Here is a 22,777-nt window from a genome sequence, read left to right as displayed (position 1 = left end):
TGTGAGCATGTCCCGAAGGAAAGGGACGGAGCAGCAAGAAACCGAGAGCCGTTTCATCCCCAGGACGGAAGGCCGCCGGGACTGCTCGTTCTCTCCAGGGGACATCATACGGGCGCCAGGCCTGGGATAAGAACATTTTCTCTGGCGCCAGATGTACTCAGGATCCAATGTGGAACACACTGCAGGTGCCGGACCTGTCAAGATGCCAAATACTATGTTGTACGTGCCTGCTGTTACCAGACAATTTGCAAAAATAAGAGGCTTGAGCCAGAGGACCGATGCTTTGGCTCCTGGAGAGTCTTAGCCCCCTGCTTTCCAGTTCTCTCACCACCCCACCTTTAGGACCTGTCTACAGTTGACATTCTGGAAACGGATGTTCCAGAATTGTGTTGAGGAAGGAACACGCTTTCTGTTTTCTCATGAGGAGGGCAACATACCTGCCAGAGAGGACAGGCGGGCAGGAATTGTACTCATTCATGTGTCTAATCAGGGCTGCCTCAGGGCTTCAAGATTGTGAGTTGTCATCTCAGCTGTCCGAAGCTGGGTAGTGTGGTCGTATTACTCTTAGTAACTTAGGTTGGAGGCTAATTTATTTACTTACGGCAAAGTTGCATGGAACACCCAGATGATAGATGCCCAGTTCCATCCGTCACAACAAACCCGAGTGCCCGGGGGACTGGAGAGACCACGGCCCTGCTTTCTGTCCCCGTGGGGTAGTGTTGCAGTCCTAGAACCTGACACGTGCAGACTCATTCTGCAGATGCCGGTGCATGGGTGCGTTTGTGTCGGGCTCCTCAGCATGCTGACTTTGAGACCGTCTTTGTTACTGTCGTATCCCATGTGTGGACGGGCCAGTCTGTTTACCCGTCCACGGCCACTGGGCTGATGCCAGGTTTGGGCTGTGACAAAGGTGGCTTCTCTGGATATCCTTCTGTAAGGCTTTTTCTAAACATTCTTCATTTATTGTGGTCAGCAGGGATGGAATGGCCAGGTGGCAGGTTAGAAGTCGGCAGCTTTTCAAAGTGCTTGGAAGAGCACATCAGTCATGATCAGTTACCGATTTGTCTTTTACTCCCGTATCGAGCTGAGGCCACTGTGAGCCCCCCTCCCTCCACTCTGGGGCTGTGTTATTGGTGCAAAGTAGAGCACCTTATAATTACTCAGGCCCTCAAAACACCTGATGCTGGAAAAAGGGGGCTGTGAATACCAACCCATCCCTCAGAGCCTCCTGCCCCTGGGCCGTGAGAGTGAGGAAGTCAGTGCCAGGAAGGACCACTGCCCCTGGAAGTTGGTCTTCTCAGCCTGTAAAACTCCACAGACACCCGAGGACATTGCCTGAGGCTGCCTCTTTGAGATTTTTGGCCAGAGATGGAAGAAAACCAACAACGGTTTGTGTCCAAGCGAAGGATTTAGCAGCCACTACAAGACGGAGATTTGAAAACATTTTTGCAGCTAATATAAATTGCTGGTTAACCTTCCAAAGCCAGGCTTGGAGCTTTTCGTGTAGAATGAAATGATTTCTCTTTCTTCTGAAAAACGTCTACTCCGCTTGACTGACAAGGGCATGCATTTCTCTGTTGCGGCAAAACGCTGCCGGACGGTCACCTCACGTGGAGAAGCGTGCTCCCAGGGGGCAGGGAGGAGTGTGGGGTCCAGCGTGGCTGAGAGGGTGGCTCCACTTCCCCGAAGAACCCACCCCTGCCTCCGGGCTCTTTGGTCCTTCTTGCTGCATCATGGAAGGAGATGATTCTCAGGAAACTCAAAGAGCAGTTTCTGCTGTGTGCCTCACCTCTGCCTTCAAGCGGCTGTGCTGCTTGGGGACTGGAGGCCCAGGGAAGCTGGTCGGAACCCATTTTCCTGGCTTTCTTTCAGATCACTGGACACTGTTCTGGGCACCGTGTGGAGCGGTCTGCGAGCGTGCCTGAAACCGCAGGAGTCTCAGAACGGGCGCACTGAAGATGCTGCCACACGGTTAGCATCTCTGAGGGGTGAGCCAGCCACACTGCAGCCCGCGGCCCCTTCCTGGACCAGTGTGGTCCCTGGGAAGCAAGCACCGTGGCCACTTGGCCCATTTCGGTGAGCCCAGATGACAGTGGCAGTGTGGCAGAGCCAGGATTTGACCCCGACCGATGATGGGTCTCCCCACTGAATCCCTTCTCTCCAAAGTGATATTGAAAGGGCAGTTATTTTTCTGAATTTACCCCCAATTCTGGAGAGTTGTTTGAGGATGCTACTCAGCCTCCAATGGAGACCACAGTGAGCTGGTTCCAGCTCTGGCCAGTGAGGAAGTGACTTACTCGGGGCGCCTGGGCAGCGCAGTCAGTTAAGCGTCTGACTCTTGATTTCGGCTCAGGTCATGATCTCACGGTCTGTGGAATCGAGCCCCATGTCGGGCTCTGTGCTGACAGTGCGGAACCTGCCTGGGATTCTCTCTCTTTCTCTGCCCCTCCCCTGGTCACTCGCGCTGTCTCAAAACAAATCAACTTAAAAAGCGACTTATTCCACTGACATTTCGAGGAATGAGGGCAGGTGGTTGCAAGTGACGTGAAGAGGGGCCTGCTGGTGGCCTCCCTCCGCCCGGGCAGGGAGGGCTCCCAGACCAAGGGGATGCTCCTTTAACTGCCCCTGTTAGCGAAACATCGAATGGCTGCAGGCTCTCCTACACGGGCTCCCTCCAGTTTGCCGTCTAAGCAAGCAAACGGATTGGCTTCGTGACACTGGAGACCTGCGGCACCCCCCCGCCCCCCAGACTGTCGTCACAGCAAAGCATTAGCAGCACCTTTTGGAGTTTGAAAGTCAAAACGAAGAGACGGAACAAGACGTGTACCGACCACTACCATGCAGTGGCTACTCGATTTGTTTATTGCTGAGCTCCAACCGGCCATACAGCCACGTGACAATTAACGTGCCATAAAAGTTCTCTGTTTTGAGTACTTGGGCTCATTTTAAATAGCAGGATTTAAAAAAAAACAACAACTGTCCACAGCCCTGGCTGCCAGATGTTTGAGTCACTGTAGACATCAGTGGTTGAGCTGAAGGCTTGGAGAGAAATACAAAAGTACAGAAAATGGTTTCCCTAGCTCTTAGTTTACGGCGCTGCTTTTGTGGTTGATGGTGCCGGAGGGGACGCTGCGGCCTGCCGGGGTCAGCGCTGCTTGTCTAAAACAGCTGGATCATGGAATCTCTTGATTTGCCGACACCAACCCATTTCACTGAAAGGGAAAAGGGTCGCTCAGCCCCAGGGTTTTGGGGCAGGGAGAGGGCGGGGTGGTGGCCGGGGCTCGGGCACCCACCTGCCACTCCGACGTGATTCTCCACGAACCGGATGTAGTTCTGGGCCTGCGGGGGGAGGTCCTCCCACTTCCTGGCGCCCGTGGTGTCCGCCTTCCACCCAGGCAGTGTTTCGTATTCGACCTCGACCTTCTGCAGTATCTCCTGGTTAGCTGGGGAAACAAAGGGTAGGGGCTGACCCGTGTCCCGAAGATGCTGGTGTCTCAGGCTGCCCATTCAGGGGCCTGCTTGCCGTGGGGCTGAGCAGCGAGGAAGGCAGGCAGCCCTGTTTGTTCTCAGAGTTGCAGGGTGGTTTCAGGATACTGGCTGTAACCCTTCCAGACCAGGGGGGACACATCCACCCAGACTTGGGTTTGCTAAGTGCTCTGACAGAACGTACAGTGGTGACTCAGCTAAGGAACTTCACGGACCCCACTCGGAAATTCTAAGGGTCCTGAAGCATGAAGGGTTCCTGAAAAACTCTTGTGTCCCGTTCCCGGGGCGAGGGCCCCGCTCTAGCTGTGTGGTTCCTGGCACGTGGCTCACAGTAGATGCCAACCACCCCTTATTGACAGAAGGTGCTGGAACAAGCCGTCTACTGCAAGGGTCCTCATTCACATGCTCCCCTGGGCCCTGGATCCCTGGACTCACACCACACTCCCGCTGTGCCCTCTCAAAGGTCGGGGACCAGCAGGGCCAGGGCACACAGGCCGAGAAGACACATGCAGCCCCTGCAGCCAAGCGGCACTGGTGGGTGGCGGGTCTGCGCACACGTACAGGCGAGGGAGGGCCACTCCCCCCACCCCCAGCTGAAGGCAGGAAGTCGCTGGCAGGGGCGCGTCCAGGTGCGTAAGTAACAGATCCAAGAAAACATGACCCTTTGTACTTTTTAAAAGATTTTTAAAAGAACGGATGCACGGAGGCAGAAACCCATCAGGTGTTAACTGGTCTGACCGAAAACCGTGTTTTCCTGGGTAGAAGAGTCCGCATTGTGTTTGCACAGAGCCGGCCACACCGGCTGCTCGGGAGCTTCCAGTGCTCCCGGGAGCTGGGCCTCGGCAGCCAGTGCCTCAGTGTCCCCGGGGGCTGGGGCCAGCGGGATTGGCTCCCACCTGTCAACCCTCTCCTGGGGCCAGGCCTCCCCCGGGGTGAGAACCTGTGACTGGCAGCCGCCCGCCCAGGACTGGCCGGCTCCGGAGACAGGTGCTCACTCTGCACGTTTGACGTGCAGACCCTCCCCTGCTCCAGCTTCTTCCCGCCTCGGATCTTTCCGGTACCTGGGAAATAGGGGATCCTCTTCCCGTTCAGCTTGTACGAGACACCGACTTTGACCTCGTCCAGGGCATCCAGGATGTCCAGCTTTGTTAAGGCCAGCCTGTCCAAAAGCCAACAGACCGAGGCACGCTGGAGAAGCCGTTCCGTTCGTCCGTGCCCCTTGCTTCTCTACAAAGGTGAGGCGGTCCCAGGAAAACGCGGTGCAGACAGGCTAGGGAGTGGGGCTTGTGTCCATCCTCGCTCTGCTCACCTCGAGGGCCCCCCCCGGGACCCCGTTCTGGTCGCTCTTGCCCTATTTGCCCTCCGTCATGGCTCCGCCTAAGTGCTCCTCTGCGGACAGCTGCCCCATGACCCCAGGGACTGGCGGCCTCCCCGGGTGCCAGCTCTTTCCGGCACGGGCCCTGGGCCCCGGGCTCCATCCTGTTTCCTCCGTGTTTCCCTCCTCCTTCCCTCACGGACCGGGCCGAGAAGGCTCGCAGGTGGGTCGCCCCGTGCTTGTGAGTCCATGGTGGCCTCTGTGCCCGGCGCAGACACCCTGTCTTCCACGCTTCTGTGTCTCAGCCCCTCGGCGCTCAGAGCGCAGCCGCTTTGGCACTAGGTCCTAGTTGGGGACGGTGGCCCCCTCCCACGGCCCGACCCAAACCTACAGACCTAACGGAGGTGCTGACTTGAGTCCAGCCAGGCCCAGGCCGGCCCCCACTGTGCCCGTGAGGACGGCCGCGTGCGCCCCCGTGCGCCGGCGTAACCTGCTGCGCACGTGCTCAGCCGGCTCTGACGTGCCGGGAGGGGGGGGGCCTCCCAGGGGGGGCCTCCCTGTCACCCCCACTGCGGACTCCCCGTGGGGAAGGGGAGACCCTGTGGCAACAAACAGGCGGGAAGGGCTGCTCACGCGGTAAAGCCGTTGACCATGTGCGCGTATCGCAGAATCATCAGGTCCAACCAGCCACAGCGCCTCTTCCTGCCCGTGGTCACCCCCCACTCGTGGCCACGGCTCTGTAGCAGGTCCCCAATTTCCTGCGTGAGAACAGAGCGGGTCCATGGCGCCACTAAAGGGAGCCCGCACTTGGCTGCCTCTGTGCTCAACACCTCTCTCTGCTGCCGCCTCCTCCCCTCTTCTCCCCTCCTCTTCTTCCTTCTCCCTCCTCCTCTCCCTCTCCCTCCTCCTCTCTCCGTCCTCCTCCCCCTCTTCTCCCTCCTTCTTCCCTCCTCTCCCGCTCCTCTCCCTCTCCCTCTCTCTCTTCTCCCTCTCCCTCCTTCTCTTTCCCTCCTCCTTCCCCTCCTCCCTCCTCTCCCTCTCCTCCCCCTCTTCCTCTCTCTCCTCCCTCTCCCTCCTCTTTCCCTTCTCCTTCTCCTCCCTCCTCTCCCTCCTCCTTCCTCTCCCTCCTCTCCCTCCTCCTCCCTCTCCCTCCTCTCCCTCCTCTTCCTCCTCCTCTCTCCCTCCTCCCCTCCCTCTTCCCTCAGGGGAATGCTTGAAATCACACCCCCTGACGAACCCTTCCTCACACCTGGCTTCTCCTGTTGTTCCCACGTCCTCACATCCCTGGCGGGCGCGTCTGCAGCTAAGGCTCCCCTGATCGGGCCTTGCCGACCAGTGGGGTTGTGTTCTCAATGCCTCCTGAACACGCGGGTGGGGAGCAGGGCAGCCTCTTGTGGGGCCCCCCCCCCCCGATGGCCCGCGAGGACAGAGGGGGAGCTGGCCCTGTAGCTTTGCGCCAGGGGCAAGGTTTATTTCTGGGCAAGATCCCCATCCCTGTCCCTGCTCCCCCTGCCCCGTGAGAGCCCTGGCTACTCCTGGACGTGGCACCCTTCCCTCCCGACGCCGGTCTTCACACGCACCTGCTCGGGACAAGAGCCTGTGCCCTCGCTGCCAAGGGCACAGGGCCGTGCTGAGAAAAGGCCAGTGTTTTCCTGACGGTCCCTGAGCTGCACCACACGGGGCACCCTGAGGGGGGCTGAGGCCCCCCCCGCGCGCTTGCAGTGCGTCCCAGGGACACGGTCGGCTTGAGCTTCCGCGGTGCGAGGCCGCTGTAGTGTGCAACCTTCTGTGCGCTCGTCTCTGCCTGCCTCTGCCCTTGCCCTGCGCGTCCCTGCCCGCCCCGCCGCTGAGCGCCCCGTGCCGCCTGTGTCCCCCTGCTGAGGCCCCGCGGGGGCTGGGGACTCACGTTGATCTGCTCGGTGGGGAAGGCGCCGATGCCCACGCGTGTGGTGTAGGCCTTCACCACGCCATAGACCTCGCCTATGTTCTGTGGCGGGATGCCCAGGCCCGTGCACACGCCGCCCACGGTGCAGTTGGATGATGTCACAAAAGGGTAGGTCCCTGCAAGACAGAACCGGACGGGGGGTGTCCACCGCCCCTGCAGATCACCCCGGCCCGGGGCTGCCTCTTGGCAGAGGACAGCGGGTGCTTCAGCCTCCCCTAAGTCCCCTTGGTGGGGTCTCCAGGGCCGGTGGTCTCAGGGACCAACCTGGGGGAGCTGCCTGCAAGGGCACTGTGAGTCAGGCCGCTGTGGCTCAAGTAGGAGTCTGGGGGTGAACAGAGGAAGAAGGCTGCTCCCAGCTTGGATGGTGGGGGCCTCCCCTGCTGTACCAGGTGGCCTCGGCTCGGGTGCGGCCACGGGGTCGGGACAGGATGTACAGGGGGCCCACACAGCCGGAAGCACCGGCTGTACCCAGCCTTGCGGGGAGCCCTGGGCCCAGCTCCGGACACTCTCCCTTCCTTCTAGATCGTCTCTCCCTCTTCCCCCTCCCAGCTGAAGCAGGAAGACTGGGGCGGGGGGGTGCAGCGTGATCATCGTCAAGGGGAGCCCCTCCCCGTCCCGTCAGTGGCCAGCCTGGTCCCCAGCAGGCACGAAAGGAGGTCCGCTGGGAGCAGCTGGGCTGGGGACCTACCGAAATCAATGTCAAGGAGGGCTGCGTTGGCACCTTCCACGAGGATCTTTTTGGGGGTGCCGTGGAGTGCCTCGTACATAAAGTAGACGCCGTCTCGGACCATGGGTCGGATCCGCTCAGCAAAGCCCTGTGGGGGGAGGCAGAGGGAGGCTGCAGGGGGCCAGGCCACGTCCGTCCAGCTCCAGCCCCATCTGACAGCCCGATCCTTCCAGTACATTCCTTTCCCGAGAGGGTCCTGACCTGCTAACCTGTCCCCAGACCTGGAACAGCCCCTGGCCCCACCTGAGTCTTATGTGCGACTCTCACGAGCCTCTTCCTGCTGTCATGGGCTGAACTGTGTCCCCCCAGTTAATCTGTCCGAGTCCTGGCCCCCGGCCCCTCGGAATGTGACTGCGTTTGGAAACAGGCCTCTAAAGAGGAGATTACGTTGAGGTCACTGTGGTGGGCCCTAATCCAACATGACTGGCATCCTCATCGGTTTGTCCCTGTCCTCGTTCACAGCCTCCAGCAAGGACTGGAAGGAGCCAAGATCCCAGCCTTGGAAACTTCTGGAAGGGCTCTGTGCTCCCCTCATCCTGTCCCTGACCCCATGCTGCCCCTCTGTGAGTCAGCAAGGCCCCCTCTACCTCATGCCCCAAATAGGACGGGGACAGCCTCTTTCTCCAGTGCATCCTGGGAAACTTGCCCTGTGGGAAAGCGAGGGGCCCAAGCATCCCCTGGCCTCCCGAGGGGACCCTCCTGACCTGGCTGGCCCGAGGTCCCTAAGAAGGCCAGCCGCCCCATAAGAATGCCCTGTGACAGCATGCCCTGCGAGCGTTCCGTGAACGTCGGACAGGGCGTCGCGCCTCTGGCAGGCTGCCCGCCGTGCCAGGGGTCCCTGCTCTACCTTGAGCCTTTTGAGTTGACCTTCAACATCCACTTCCAGGGTGGGGAACATGGACCGGTGCTGGTGAGCCAGGTTCTTGAATCTGCAGGGGTGACAGTGACTGCGACCCCTCGCCCCGCCTGGGTGTCCGCACCCCTCCTCACTAGCCACGGTCCCCCCCTTGGGCTGCGGACGGCTGGGTACCTGGCAGAAAATTCATCAAAGTCCGACAGCAGGTCACAGATGCGGAGGCCCGTGCGGGCCGCTTTGGAAGAGTAGGCAGGTCCGATCCCCTTCCTGGTGGTGCCGATACTGGAAGATGGGGCAGCCGTGAACACAGGGAGCCCGGCCCCGCAGCCTGCTGGGGGCCCGGGAGAAGCCCGGACGCTCAGGGCCCCGGGCCGGCACCCCTAGACCCCGGTTTGCACCCCTGCGAAAAGGGTAGAGCTGGGAGGGGCGCTTCCCAGCAGTAGCACCTGGAGTCTGGGGCCGCCTCTCCAGGATGGGGGTGGGCGGAGGGGCTGGGGCCCTGGAAGGTGGTCCTGGGCCAGCCCTAACCCTCCCCTCGTCCCAGGCCTTGGCTCTTAGCCATCCTGTCTGCGTTCGGCCCCAGCTTCCCTCTTGCGGGGCACTGAGGCTGCTGCCCCGCGTGTCTGACCGGCTCGGCCGACGGGATGCTCAGCACTGCCACCTGCGGTACCTGCGTGTGAACGCGCGCGGTAGGCGTGCGCGTACCTGCGCGCACACGTGCGGCAAGTGAGCATGCCACGTGACGAGGCAGGACGGCCACGGCCTCACCCTGTCCTGACTTTGAGAGCCAGCCGCTGGCACACTCTCGCGAGGATCTTTGGAGGCCAGGGAAACAGCCGTTGGTGCTAGTGGGGCGAGGGTTTGGGCGCCGTGGTGAAGTGGTGGCCCGTGTGTGTGTGTGTGTGTGTGTGTGTGTGTGGCGCGGCCGGGGCACCAGCGGTCCCGGTGGCTTCCAGTGGACCTCGGCCCCCTCTCCGCACACCCCAGGGCCCCCAGACTCGAAAGCCCCCCGGAGACACTCACTTCTTCCCCTCCTGCGCCTGTCGCTGTACTTCCTGCAGCCCGTCCACCGCCTGGTGAAAGTCAAACACTGCCCGGCCAGGCCAGGGTCCCCAGGGGGAGACAGACACAGGGTTAAGGGCCTCGCCTGCGCCAGCCCAGCCGCCCGGGATAGGTGGTCCAGTTTGAAAGGGGACATACTAGGATCTGGCCGCCGCCCAGACTCACGCGTTACCGTGAGTCCCTCGGGCCTCAGCTTCCCCACCTGTCAATGGGAACAGTGACCCCCACCCACTGCCCACTCTCAAGTTTTCGAGAAGGCCCCGTGGAGCTACGGGGCCCAGCGTCCCGGGGAGGAGGGCCGCGGCCGCGTCATCGCTCACGTGGCAGGTGGGTGGAGCTTACCCAGGTGGGCGCGGTCAGAGATGATGAGCCTTTTCTCCCAGTCCTTCAGACCTGCGGCCACCGGGCAGGCGGTCAGCCTTCAGGGGCGGCCGGCCCAGGTCCCTCCCAGGGCGAGTCCGCAGAGGTCACCAGGGGCGTGCCTTCCCCTCCTGGCCTCTCTCCCTGCCGAGGGCCCCGGAACCTCCCGCCCCGCCCGGGGCGCCCCCCACATCTCCCTGCGGGGCCTCCGTGCTGTCACTTCTTGCTGCTCACGGCCCAGGGTCAGGTTCCGGTTGACTCTTCTGGTCCTGCCCTGAACTCGAGCCCTGAGGCCGAGGCACGCTTCCTCCTCGGACCCCATCGGGGTCTCAGGGCTGCGGCCTCTAGACAACCGTCACGGGGCGCAGTTGCCCAGACACCTGGCCGGTGGCCTCGCTCTAGCCCCTCTCTGCCTCCTGCCTCCGGAAAACCACATCATTGCCTGCAGGCGTGGCGGGCCCAGCGCTCCCCAGTCCTGGCTGGGGGGCTCCAGCCAACTCCAGGTCCCAGGGCCCCTCCCTGACTTCCTGGATGTGACGCTCCAGAGCCACCTGTCCCCCGTGTCGTGAAAGCGCCTTACAAACACTGGGACCCACAGCCAGTTTGGGGCCTTAGGCCGCCCTGCTCTGTGCGTCCTGGAGCGAAGTCCGGCTTTCTGCAGGGGCAAGGCCAGCAGGAGGCGGGTGGGGGCCCGGCCGAGTCGGGGAGCCCCCCCCCCACCCCAGAGCCGGGCCAGGGTCAGCGCTTGGGGACGCGGACCCACCTTTCTTCTCATTCTTTTCTGCTTCTTCAAACAAGCCGGGTAAGTGGACGACCACCCCATTGCCTGCAACACACGACAGGAAACTGGATTGAATGGCAGACCCTGGCGAATTCGGCGAGAGCGTCATCAAGCATGTGCGCTCACGGCAAGTGGGGTGAGAGCGTCATCAAGCGTGCGCGCTCACGGCAAGTGGGGTGAGAGCGTCATCAAGCGTGCGCGCTCACGGCAAGTGGGGTGAGAGCGTCATCAAGCGTGCGCGCTCACGGCAAGTGCGGTGACCGCGTCATCAAGCGTGCGCGCTCACGGCAAGTGCGGTGACCGCGTCATCAAGCGTGCACGCTCACGCTCCCAGCGGCCGTGTTCGCGAAGCCGGGCCCCGGACGCGGTGAGCGGGAGGCCGACTGGGCTCTGGCCACGCTGGGAGCCTGCGCAGCCGTACAAAGGGAGGACGTTCGGACCTACTACAGCACGCGGACCGCGGGGACACGACGCCGAGTGCAACAGCCCAGTCCCCAAAGGACCCACACAGTGTGGCCACTCACACGAGGTCCCCAGAGGAGTCAGATTCGCAGAGACAGAAAGTAAAAGGGGGTGCCAGGGGCTGGGGGTGAATGTTTCATGGGGACAGAGCCTCAGGCTGGGAAGATGGAAAGTCCTGGAAACGGACCATGGCGGTGGGTGCGCTACAGTGTACACGTGCTTCGTGTGCTGAGCCCTGTGCCTGAAGGTGGCCAAGAGGGGAAGCTTACGTTCTACGTATTTATCACGGTAGAGACGACAGGGCCCGAACAAGACAAAAGCCAGCACGGAGCGTTTACAGGGCCGGACAGCGTTTGGTGGTCGCTGCGGCGGGGGGCAGGGCTCCAGCTAGGGGCCCGAGGGAGCCTCTTGGAGTGATGACCGTGTCCTAGGGCTGAGTTGTGGTGGCGGCTGCGCGATTGTGGCGAATTTCACAGCACGTAAATTACACTCCAGTAAAGCTGCTGCGGTTGATTTGAGCAGCGGAAAAGCGGGAGCAATGCAGCCCCAGCCGTGCCCGGACCCGACTGGGGCCTCTGGGGAGCCGAGCCTTCCCTAGCCGTACGACGCTGGAGTGGGGTCCACATACATGCTTTACACGGGCAGGGACCGAGGCCCAGAGTAGGAAGGTGGCTGGCCCCAGGCCACATGGCGCGTCGGTGTGGGGTCCCACGTGAAACGCAAGCCCTTTCCTCTTCGACCAGAGGCAGTGGGGCTGGGGCACCTGCTGCCTTCCCATGAGGAACCCCTCCTGGCCCGGTCCCCGCCAGGGCTGGCGGTGGCACAGGCTCGGCCAAGGGAGATGGGACACAGGTCCAGATGGGAGTGGCTCCGAGACTGTGCGGTCCGTGCCCAGTACAAAAGGTCACCTAAATGCCACGGCGTCCTGAGATGACCACGTGGCAGGGGCCCAGGCAATGTCGCAAGCTGAGGGGCAGCTGTGTGAGCTCTGGCACGTTCTGCCCCTGCCCAAGCACGCCGGTGGCTGGGCTGAGCCCTGCCGTGCTGCCCGGTGACCACCCAGCCTGGGCTCCGGCTGCCGGCCCCCGCCCGCCCCAGCTCCTCAGCGGCAGGCAGAGCTCCTCCGATGAAGCAGTGCCTCCTTGGCCTTGCTTCCCGCCAAGTGGGGCCCGGGGCCTGGCTGCAGCAGGGCCTCAGCCTGCGGGTTGTCCCCGGGCTGTCCTCGGCCCCTGCAGGGCACCCGAGTCTGCACTCCTGCAGCCCTCTCCTCTGCCCAGCTTCGCGTGACCACACACGGCCCCTCAGCCCACACGTTCCTTCTTTTCCCCGACACCGTGCCCTCACTGGGCTCAGACTTCACTTCCCAACCGGGGAGGGGCAGGTACGTCACCAGTGAGGTCCTGCTAAGTCGTGGAAGGAGCCGGAGGAAAAGTCCTGGACACCGTGGGAGGGCGTCCCGGGGGCCTGGCCCGGGCAGGGGGGCTCAGGCTGAGAGCCAAGGGCAGGACAGGCAGTCCAGCCCAGTGGCCGGGAGGGAGGGGAGAGAGAGAGAGGCAGACGGAGACAAAGAGACACAGAGCGGGAGACCCCACAGTCCGGGAAGGGCCGCGAAGGTCCCGGCCCTGAGGGCGAGCCGGGCTGTGGGGAGCGGGTGGTGAGGAGGCTGGGCCTCCACGAACGCGCACACACGCTTGCCTGCACACGTGCACGTCCCCATCCACACGGCACACTTGCTCGCACTCACACACGTGCAGGCGTGCAGACGCTCATGTTCACGCCCACAGTCGCAAACGCGCTGGTCCCTGCGGCCTGGACAGGCCTCCCGCCGCCCCCTCTCCGTCTGGCCCAGCCCCACGTGGCACCCCGGGCCCATCTTGCCGGCACACTCGGGGCCCCAGGCTGGCGGCTGGGCACGGCAGACACTCACCGATGAAGGACACGGCCTTGGTGTTGATGATGCCGCTGGGCAGCAGGTGGAAGTCGTACTCCCTGCCGTCCACCACCACCGTGTGGCCTGCGTTGTTTCCGCCCTGGGAACAGAGACCCGGCTGAATGTGCGGGAGCCTCAGGGCTTGGCCCTTCCCTGGGAGGGCCTGCCAGCCTCACTCTGGACTGGCTGCAGACAAGGTGCTTGGGGGCTGCCTCCCCCAGGGTGCACAGGATACTGTCCACACTTGGACTTGGGGAATCTGGTGTGGCAGGTGGCTCTGATCCGGGTCTGGGGTGCATCAGGTTGGTGACCCACTCCTCGGATGAGGTGCGGGGGCCTGGCTGGGGGACTGGGATGCAGAGGGGCTGGCCCAGCCGGTCCCCCAGCCCCCCAGGACCCCCCTCGTGGGCAGGCCCCTAGGAGGCTGGCTTGGCAGAGGTCACCCAGAGGTGCTTATAACTCCGCCCCACCTGTGACCCTCTCTGGGTGTCTCCTCTGATGCGGGAATGAGGGGCCAACCCTCCCAGGAAGCGCAAACCCAGACAGGCCCCCACAGCTCGAGCTCTGTGGTGGCGGACCCTGGCGCCCACCTCTGGGGCTGGGTGAGGCACAGGTGCAGTCATTGGTCATCGGGGCCAGCGCTCCCACCCCCTTAGCAGGGGCCCCTCCCTTCCCGCCCTTTCGGCCTGTGCCTGCCATCGAAGAATGAAAAGGAAGAAGCAATTCTGAGGCCAGCCCTGTTCTGGGGACACCCAGGTGACGGTGGGCTCCGACTGGCTGGGGTGGGTGGCCAAGCCCCAGGAGGGAGGCCCAGCCTCCCGTTCCCACCAGCAGAGGGCACTGTGGGCACCCCGGCGGCCCCTGGGGCGGGAAGCCTGCTGGCTGGTGCCCCCGCCTCGCCCACCTTCCTGCCCCAATCTCTGCAGAAACACAGGCTTATCCATCGGGCCTCTCCCTGCCGGCCCGCTGTGCTCCAGCCTTGCGAAGGGGGGGGGGCCGGGGGCCATGGTCTTGCCCGCCCCAGGCAGGTCTGGATGCCGGCAGCCTCCTCCCCCCACCTGCCTACCAGGAGTACCTGCTCCTTCCAGTCCCTCCACACACAGCCCAGGGTGGGGGGTGGGGGGCCATGGTCGGGAGCCTGGGGGCAGCGAGGAGCAGACACTGGAGACCCCCCAGGCCGGAAGCTCTCCCTCCCGCGCCTCCCATCATGCATCAGTGCCCTAGCGCATCTCCCGGTCCCACGAGCCCTCCAGCCCCACTCACCCCTGTGAGCTGTACCGACTGTCCCACACGGCCCTGTGAGAAATAGTTCCACGTGGGGCCCCCCCGACTCCCCAGCACCCCGCTTATTTGGTGCATGTGGACGGTCTTTCTGGGTCTGCTGCTGCCCGGACACGGTGCGGAGGACCCTCTCTAACAGACCCCTGGGGTCACCACAACCCAGGACCGGGCCGTGTCCCCAGGTGCTCTGAGGCCGGCAGGGACCGAGCTGCCCTGGGACTTGAAGGCCGGTGGCTGTGGGAACGGACCGCAGGCTCCCGGCAAATGATGGTGGAAAGGGATGGGCTGCCCTGTGGGGAGCAGACAGGAGGGGTGAAGGGGCGGTGGGGGCCCGGGAGCCCAGGGGGGTGTCCCACGCGCAAGGGCAGGAGGGCAGCACCAGGCCGCGGGGGGCTCAGGACAGACACGGTGCTGGGAGGTGACCCGGGTGGGCTGCTCCAGAGGAGACAGGGAAGGGGCCTCAGCGGGGCCGTGGGAGGGAAGGGGGATGAAGACAGAAGATGGCGGGCCGGTGGGGGGGGGAGGGGAGCGGGGGCAGAGGGCTCGGCCCCAGAGGCACACGCCGTCCTCCTCCGCCCCGGCCTTGGCACCCGTGTGCCGCACACGTCTACGCGCACTGGACGTTCATGCCCCGTCACAACTGCCGCCACAGGAGGGGCGCCCGGGGGTGTGGTCTCCACTGGCAGATGGGGCCACTGAGGTCCCCAGAGAAGCGACCGCAGCAGGATCCAGGCTGGGCTGGACGCAGGCCCCACTGCCTCTCTGCAGACGCCTGCCCCCCCCCCCCACCGTGGCCGCTTCCTGCTTGCCCCAGCTGGGCCCAGACACACCCCCCCCCCCTCCCTCCCCACTCTCCCCGTGCCCAGCACCAGGGTCAGCTGGCCCCAGGACACACACACACACACACACACACACACACACACACAATGAGAAGCTCCTCACGCATACCCCCACCTTTGTTTGGGGTAAACACGGGTACCTAGGAACAGGCACAGGCCGTCGTGGGCCAGTGGGCGTCAGGTGACCGCTGCCAGCTGCAGGGCCCAGGCGTCAGGCCACAGTCCTCTCCCGGGGGCAGAAGCTAGCCCCAGGAGGCCGCGTCCGGGGCCTGCTGGGCTGCAGGGAACACTTCTGAGAGCTCCAGGGGGACTGTCCCAGAGCCGCCCCGGGCTGTCCTCCCCCAGGTCACACGCAGGCCGCTGGTGAGGTCGGGGCAGGAACACCCCACCTGCCCTCCTCAGGTGGTGGCCCAGGTGCCGTCTGTAGTCCGCAGGCCCCAGGACGGCTGGGCCAGGGGGCCGTCGGGCTGAGGGTGCAGCCCCACACGCTCCAGCCTGGTTTGGAAAACCGCTTGGAAGGAGGAGCTTGTCCAGGGTCCAGCGAGACGGGTGAGGACGCGTGGCCGGCCTGGCCGCCTCCGTGGGGACTGCCTCTCAGGCGGCCCCTCTCGGCCTCCCTGTCCCAGGGGGCAGGTTCTGCCCTGGCGGGGGGGTGGGGGGGTGAGCGAGGACCACTCCGAACCTCAGGGCGGCCGGGGTGGGGGGTGGGATTCCCAGACCTCGACTCCACTGCCTGAAGCTGGCCTCACCCTTCCTGGTGCCCCTGGGGGGCTGGCCAGTCAGGTGGGAGCTGGGCACAGAGGCAGGGCTCGGGGCGGCCTTAGGGGGCTCTGCCTGCCTCCGGGTCCTCCCTCTGTGCTCGAGCCTCAGGTCGGGCAGAGCTCCAGTCCCACTGCCCCCGCCCAGCCTGTCTGGTCACTCCTGGACACCCCTGCCAGCTGCCTCCCTGGAGGAAGAGATCTAAGAAAGGGGGGCTCTCTCACTCCTGGACACAGGAGCAGAACCAAGGCCACGGCTGGCCCGCTAGGGAGTCTGGCCAGATCTGACCTTCGCATCCCCGCAGGAGCCCAGCAAAGGCGGGGCCCAGGCCCAGCAGGGAGCCTCTCCACCGGGCTGCCTGGGCTTCGAGTGTGAGTGGCGGCCGTGGGCCGGGCAGCGCAGACCCCTCCCCTGCCCCATCTAGAGAGCGGGCCCCGCCCCGTGTGCCCTCCGCCACCCTCCTTGGCATCTCTAGGCTGGGCAGCCCTGAGAGCCCGCTCCGGGTCCCCACCAGGCCCCCGAACCTGGGGGACAGAGAGCCCGTGGGAGCCATCTTCCTGCCGCCCTCGGCCCCTCCCTCCAGGAGGCCCCTGCTGACCCCCTGAGCTCCCCTGGGGGCCATTTCCGGGCCTGACGGACCTGCCTCTGCAGCAGCTCCCCTGGGCAGGCAGCCGTGCCCTTTGAAGAGCAGGCCCCGGTGCCCAAGTCTGGCCTGGCGCCCGCGGGCCTTGGGAACGCTGAGGGGCGGGCTCTGCCGGATCAGAGGGACCATCTGCTGTTCAGGGATGTCACCTCCTCGGAGGCAACGGGGGTGGGGGCTGGGAGCGTACAGGGGGGCAGTGCGAAGGAGAGAGGATGCTCCTGGGACGTCACCCCCACCCCCGGCGCTGTGGCTGCTCCTTCTCCCCCACCACCCCTGCCCGGCCGCCGGTGCCTCTCCGCACCCCTCCTGGCCGCCACGGTCCACACCCACGGGGCTCCGCGTGGCCGCCCTATGGAGGGGGACTTGTCACCCACGCGTGTACCGCTGCCGCGCAGCATCGTCCCCATTCCTGCCCCCTTTCGCCAGCCCTCGGCCCCAGCACCCCGCTGACCTCTGACCTGCCAGGGCCCGACCCCTACGACCGGCTCAGCCACCACTCCTCCCGTTCTCTCTGAACCCCCAGCTACCCGGGTCCCCACGCTGCTCTGGACGGCTCGTTTGGCCACAGTGCCCCCTCGGCCCCGGTTCCCGGGGAGGCACCAGCCTGGCCGTCTGCCCTGCGATGCAGCCCCCTCCTCCCCGCCCCCGCCATCATCAGCATTGAGGGCCCCAGGCCCCTTCTCCCCGACGACCACGTCCCTCATTGTGTTTCTCACACAGCCTCGCCCCCATCCCTGCAGCCAGAGCCCGCCTCCCAGCCCGGCTCACTCTGGACGGGCACCGCCCCTGTCCGTCCCCAGCCCCGGTCCAAGTGCCCGACAAGTGGGCAAAGGGAGGGAGTGAGCAGGGAGGTGAGCAGGGGCGGGTGGGGGTGGGGGCAGCTCCTCAGAGGCTGCGGGGCCCCTCCCGGCCAGCCCCCAGAGTGCTTGGGGTCCGCTTGGGTGTGGGTCTGGATCCTGGGCTGCAGAGCCAGCTTTTATCAGGCTCCTGCACGACACACACGGCAAGGGGCCGGCCCTCAGGGGGAGACGCTTGCGGCCGCAGCCCCGCCCGTGGGGGAGAAACCCGGTTCACCCTCCTGTGCGCAGCTTCACCCCGTCTGTATCTGCCTGCCGCAGGCAAGCTCCTTCGCTCGTTCACTCATTCAACCCAAAGAGTTGCCCTCTGCTCAGTGAGGCTCCGGGTGGGGGCTGGGAGGAGGGAGGTCCTGGGCTCCAGGTGGGTAGGCAGGCCTCACCTGCCGGGGCCACAGGGGGCTGTGTAACCTGGGGGGGGGGGGGTGGCCGCCTCCAGAGCCGCCGCTGGGTGGTCAGTGCCGTCAGAGGATGCAGACTTGCAGGGGAGGCCCGCTTCTGGAAGCAACCCCGGGCGCTCCCGGCCCCCGTCCCTGTGGAGGGCCCCGGCCAGCCTGGGGTTCGAGGTGAGGTGTCTCCTGAAACCCCCCGGGGAGAGGGGTCCCAGAGCACCAACAAGCCGCAGGGCGTGGCCCCTCAACCACTGAGGTCACCGTGTGCAGCACCAAACCTTCCACCACCGTTCGAGGCCCCCGGCCCTTCCCAGGAAGTGACTGGCTGGACTACAGCGGAAACTGAGAGACCCAGCACAGCTCCCTCGCTGGTACTGAGCACGTCACACACAGAGCCCCGTTTACACCGAAGCTGGAAGGAGGGAATTTTAAATCCTGACCTTGGTGGTCCTGGGCAGGGGGCCCCACAGCCTTCTGACCAAAGTAACTTGGGAGGTGGAGGGAGGGTTGAGCGTGAGCCCCTGGCTCTGTGGGCCTGGGGCCGAGTCCAGGCTGGGGGTGGGATCAAGCAGCAGGAAGGACACTGAAAGAGGGACCCCGGAGGAGGTCTCGAGGAGGTGTGGGGACTCATAGGAGGGGCCAGCAGAGCTCACAGGGGGAACATGTGAACTTGCTACAGAGAGCAGAGGCCCCCGGGGCTGTTGTCACTCAGTCCAGAGGGAGCCCGCCCCGCCAAGAGCAAAGGGAGGCCCCGGGGGACCCAAAGCAGCACCCCAGACCCAGAACGCTGGGCGCGGACCAGGCACTGCGGGGGGGTGGGGGGCGGGGGGCGGGGCGTGAAAGCTGGGAGGGCACAGAGGCGGGCGCGAGGCGTCTGTTCAGCGTTCAAGTGGCACGGAAAACACCAGCGGGAGGAAGCCAAGCCTGAGACCCCCGACAGTAAGGAAGGTCGTGGGGGAGTCCTGGGGCGCCGACCACGGGCCCCACACGACGGGTGGGAGAGAAACAGGACAGCGGTGGGGGTGCAGGCGGCCTCAGACCACGAGGGCCGCAGAGGGCTTCCCGGCCGTGCTGAGTGCGAGACGGAGGAGACAGGCCTGCTGGCGGAGGACGGTCGGCCGAGCCGAGGCAGGGTGGCGCCAGTCAGCAGCCGCCCCGCAGGACGGCCCCGGGCCCAAGTGACAGGCCAGGTGACCCTTCTGGTCACCGGGGCTGGCCGGCTTCAGCCCTTCCAGGCAGCCGCCCAGACGGGACTCCTGGCCCGGCCCGCTCTGCCCACTGCACGTGCCCGCCGTCCGCTTCCCTCGGCCCCTCGCTCCCACGTGCTGCCCGGCTCCCGGGGTCACGGCTCCGTGTGGCTCTGTGCACCCGGCGGCCGTGACTTTGGGCTTCATGCGTTCGCACCCTGAGTAAGAGGCAGCCTTCCCCAGGGCAGAGGCTGGCGCCTCAGCAGGCAGCCGGACGCCAGGGCCGTCTCCACGGGTGTGTGGCACACGTGAGGGCCCACACGTGCTGGTTATTCCCATTCCTCAACTTCTCCGGGCCTCACTTTCCCGGCTTGTCAGGAGGCTGGAGGGGGGTGGGGTGGGGGCGCCGGGGCTCCTACAGGCAGAGACGCGGGTGATCTCAGTGTGAGAAGTCCGACGGGGGCCAGCCTGCTCTGCCCGTGGCTGGTCCCGTCGGGGACGCTTCCTGGTGATGGACGGGAGAGGGCAGGGCCTGGCCTGCTGGCCCAGGTGGCAGAGCAGGGAGGCCCCACTCCAGAACCATTTCCAGAACGAGGAGAGCCCACAAAGGCCCCCAGTCTCTTCAGGAGGGAGACGGGCCACAGACAGACGCGTGAGGCTCACTGGGGCCGGCAGGTTACACGGAGGGCCGTGGCGCCGTGTGCCCAGGAGCAGGGGGACAGGAATGGGTTCGCTGGCCAGGCTCAGGGCACGGAGGGTGGGGGCCTCTCACGATCCCAGGAAGCACCTTCCGGGAACCCACTGCCCGGAGGGCACAGGAGTGGGCACAGAGAGCGGCTGGCGTGTGCCGAGAGCCAAGCGTTGGGCTCACCCTTTCCCCGGGGGCATGCCCCAGCCTGGGCCCTCCCGCCAGGGGCCAGGGGATAAGGGTACAGACCAGGCAGAGGAGCTCAGGGGTGTCCCCGCCCCACTTGGAGCAGCATTTCTGGGCATGGCTCCAAACCGCAGCGGAGCCAAAGCACGAAGCGTAAAGCCCACCCGTCTGTGCCCTGAGCTCTAAGTTATCCGGTCAGCAGCGTGGCTCTCGCTCTGGTAGAGGGGCAGTGGCTCCGAGGGAGCGGCCCGGAGGGAGCCCATAGCTGGCAGGGGCCACCCGGGGCCCTTGGGGACAGAGCCCGTGTCCGGCTCCCCGGTGGCGCTGCCAGCCCCTGGGTCACCCTGGCCAGCCGTCCGTCGCCCCTCCCTTTCCCCCTGAGCCTGGCCGGGACCCTCCTTGCCCCTGGTCCCTCTTCCTCCGGGTCCTGGCCCCCTGTCCTGCCCTTGCCTCTGCCTCCTCTTGGCTGATGCCCCAGGGCCACCCCGCTGGCCGGCCCAGTGCCAGACCCAGACAGGATGAGAAGGGAGGGTGTCTCAAACCAGACAGAAGCTGGGGGCGCCACCCCACCCCACCCCACCCCATGAGGATCCGGTGTCCCCAACTCAGCACTTGTATTTATAGCTCTGCCCTGGCCCCCGGCCTTAAGGGGTGGGGCTGGGCGGGGGAGGCGGTCCCCGAGGGAGGGGGCGGGGGAGGGGAGTGTGTGCGTGTGCGAGGGTCGGGGTGTCCAGGAAGGGAAGGTATCCAGGAGGCGTGGCCAGGTCAGGGCGCGGGAGGAGAGGGTCCCCGGGAGCGGGGAGGAGGGGGGTGCCGGGGGGAGGGGGGCCCGCACCTGGCAGCGGCTGATGATGTCGGCGTCCGTGGCCAGCAGGTCCACCACCTTGCCTTTGCCCTCGTCCCCCCACTGCGCGCCCAGCACCACGGTCACCCGGGAGCCGGTGGCCGCCGCCTCCTGCTGCAGCCGCCCCCTCTTGACGCCGCCCGAGCCGGGGGGCCGGTCATTGGAGGAGGCTCGGGTTCCCGACATGCTGGTGCGGTCCTCGGCTGCGCTGGGCCACGGGAGGGCCTGGCCGCCGCACCATTAAAAGGAGCCGGCCCGGGGCCGGGGGCGGGCCGGGGGCGGGCCTGGCCGGTGCGGTGGCGCGTCTCGGTGACCTCCAGGCTGCCGGGTCCCGCCCCCCGCCCGCCCAGCCACCACCAGGGAGCCGAGTTGGGCCGCGGACGCTTACTCATGGAGGTGAGGGCACAACGACGGCGAGAGCGCTCGGCGGCCCAGGTTTCTCCCTCGGGAAGGCGGATGGGGACGTCTGCGCTCCCGGCCCCAGGCGGGGCCTGGGGAGCCCTCCACCGGCTCCCCACCAGCCTCCGACCTCAGGGCTTTAGAGACTCTGGGGGGCCCTCTCCAGGGTGGGGGTGGGGCTTGTAAAAGGGGAGCCGTGTCCTCACACCGCACCTGGGGGCGGGGGGGGGGGCGGACTGCATCTTGGGGGCTTGCAGCGCACCTGCCCTGAGGTGAACCTGGGTCCCTGGACCCAAGCGCGCACTCTGGTGGCCAAAGAGAGAGCGCGCGGCTGTCCCCTCCCCCAGCACACCCACGCACACTCTCAGGGGCTTGGCGTCCAGCACGGGGCAGGCAGGCCCCACTCGGGCTGTGCTGCCTCTGGTCCGCAGGGCCCGAGAGTCCAGGGACACAGGACCGGCGATGGTAGGGTCACCTGGCCAGCAGAGAAACAGCCAGGGATGCTGGCCAACCCCCACACGGCCACGGTCTCCAAGAGGCTCCACTCGAGACACCTTTCTTGGCCCAGCCTGTGCAGGGACTGGGTTTCCAGACAGGATTTGCATCCCATTGCTGGGCTCCCGTGCTCCCAACTGGATGCCCTGAGTGGCCTCCCGGGAACGCGCCACATCCTGAGTGGACTCAGCTTGGGTGTGGCTCACCCCACTGGGAGATGGGGCCAGGGATGGACCCCGGGAGGGGGGGCAGGAGCACACTCTTAGCCTCTCACCTTGTTCCCTCTGGGGGCGGCGGGGGGGGGGGGGGAGGCAGTCTCAGTACAGAGGCCCCCAGAGCCCAGCAACTAACCTGTGGCCAGGGCTCAGGGAGCGCGGGGCTCCGTGGATTCCGGTGGGGGGACCAGAGCTCCCATGGAGGAAGAGAGAGCAGGCTCTGGCTGCCACACAGTCACTCACAGAGAGTCCCAGCTCAGGACTGCACTGCCAACCTGCCCCTCGTTTGTCCCCTCCTCGGCCCACCCCTCCGCGGCCCAGACCCTCTTCTCTCACACGGGGACACCGCGGTTCCTTCCTCCCGGAGTTGCTGTGGGGCAAACACCAGGGTGCAGGTACAAGTGGGGTGCGAGGGGCAGGCCTCCCGTCCTTGGCCCCCCTGGGCGACAGCCCCCCCTCCGCCCCGGCTGGTAGTGCAGGGGCAGGCGGGCTGCCTTCTGGAAGGCCAGGCAGAGCAGGCTGAGGGTGGGGCCCAAGGCCTCGGGCAGCCTGGAGGGGCTGTGGCAGGGGGCTTGGGTGTTTTTGGGAGTGGGGGCTGGGAAGGGAACTGGCTGTGTAGACACGGAAAAGTCGGAAAGGCATGGTTGTAGCAGAAGGGACCGAGAAGGCGGGAAGGGTTGTTTGCATTTGCAGAAGAAGGAGCCCAGCCTTCCGAAAGGCCACAGGAGCCCCGGAGGGGAAGGGGATGTGCGAGTCCCGTCAAATGGGGATGTTTCTCTCTGCCGAAGGGGGGGGTGCTAGTTTGGAGCCCTTCCTGGGGGAGCCTGGGGCTCAGTGGGGACAGCATGGGGGCTCACACGGGATCTGCAGGGCCAAACCCTGTCCGGCAGGGGCACCGACTCCCCCAAGCCCGGTCTATAAATAGCCAGAGGGCCTGGTGGGAGGGGGCGGGGTTGGGCTTTTCTATAAACAGCCCTGTCCTGGCCCAACAGCTGGGGCCCTGCCGGTCACACGGCCCTGCCTGAATTAGAACACATCCCCTCTGCCGTGGCCTGTGCACGGGGGGCCTGT

At 65.5% G+C, this 22,777-nt stretch overlaps 1 protein-coding gene across 1 annotated transcript; it reads right to left on the bottom strand.

The window, feature by feature from the left end:
- Nucleotides 1–2,822: 2,822 nt before the first annotated feature.
- Nucleotides 2,823–20,833, bottom strand: ADSS1 (adenylosuccinate synthase 1). Its single transcript, XM_040478395.1, has 13 exons — nt 20,589–20,833; nt 12,922–13,024; nt 10,515–10,577; nt 9,734–9,784; nt 9,353–9,419; nt 8,504–8,611; nt 8,321–8,402; nt 7,435–7,561; nt 6,708–6,862; nt 5,435–5,559; nt 4,548–4,645; nt 3,294–3,443; nt 2,823–3,212 (listed from the first exon to the last, which is right to left on the bottom strand). Exons 1-13 carry the CDS (start codon nt 20,781–20,783, stop codon nt 3,160–3,162), a joined length of 1,377 nt encoding a protein of 458 aa, XP_040334329.1. The 5' UTR covers nt 20,784–20,833; the 3' UTR covers nt 2,823–3,159.
- Between the last annotated feature and the right edge of the window lie 1,944 nt (nt 20,834–22,777).

The sequence above is a fragment of the Herpailurus yagouaroundi genome, unplaced genomic scaffold (assembly GCF_014898765.1).
Source record: "Herpailurus yagouaroundi ecotype Mexico unplaced genomic scaffold, PumYag 141, whole genome shotgun sequence".
Classification (NCBI taxonomy): domain Eukaryota; kingdom Metazoa; phylum Chordata; class Mammalia; order Carnivora; family Felidae; genus Herpailurus; species Herpailurus yagouaroundi.
The sequence above is the reverse complement of the archived record's forward strand: the minus strand, read 5'-3'. Positions and strand labels throughout refer to the sequence as shown.

Excerpts from the sequence above, each read along its gene's own strand:
- ADSS1 (XM_040478395.1), bottom strand. The coding sequence starts at position 20,783 with ATGTCGGGAACCCGAGCCTCCTCCAATGACCGGCCCCCCGGCTCGGGC. Across the intron at positions 9,420-9,733 it reads CTCTGACCGCGCCCACCTGG|TGTTTGACTTTCACCAGGCG; the intron begins GTAAGCTCCACC and ends CTGGCCGGGCAG. Across the intron at positions 6,863-7,434 it reads CCTCCTTGACATTGATTTCG|GGACCTACCCTTTTGTGACA; the intron begins GTAGGTCCCCAG and ends TCTGTCTTGCAG.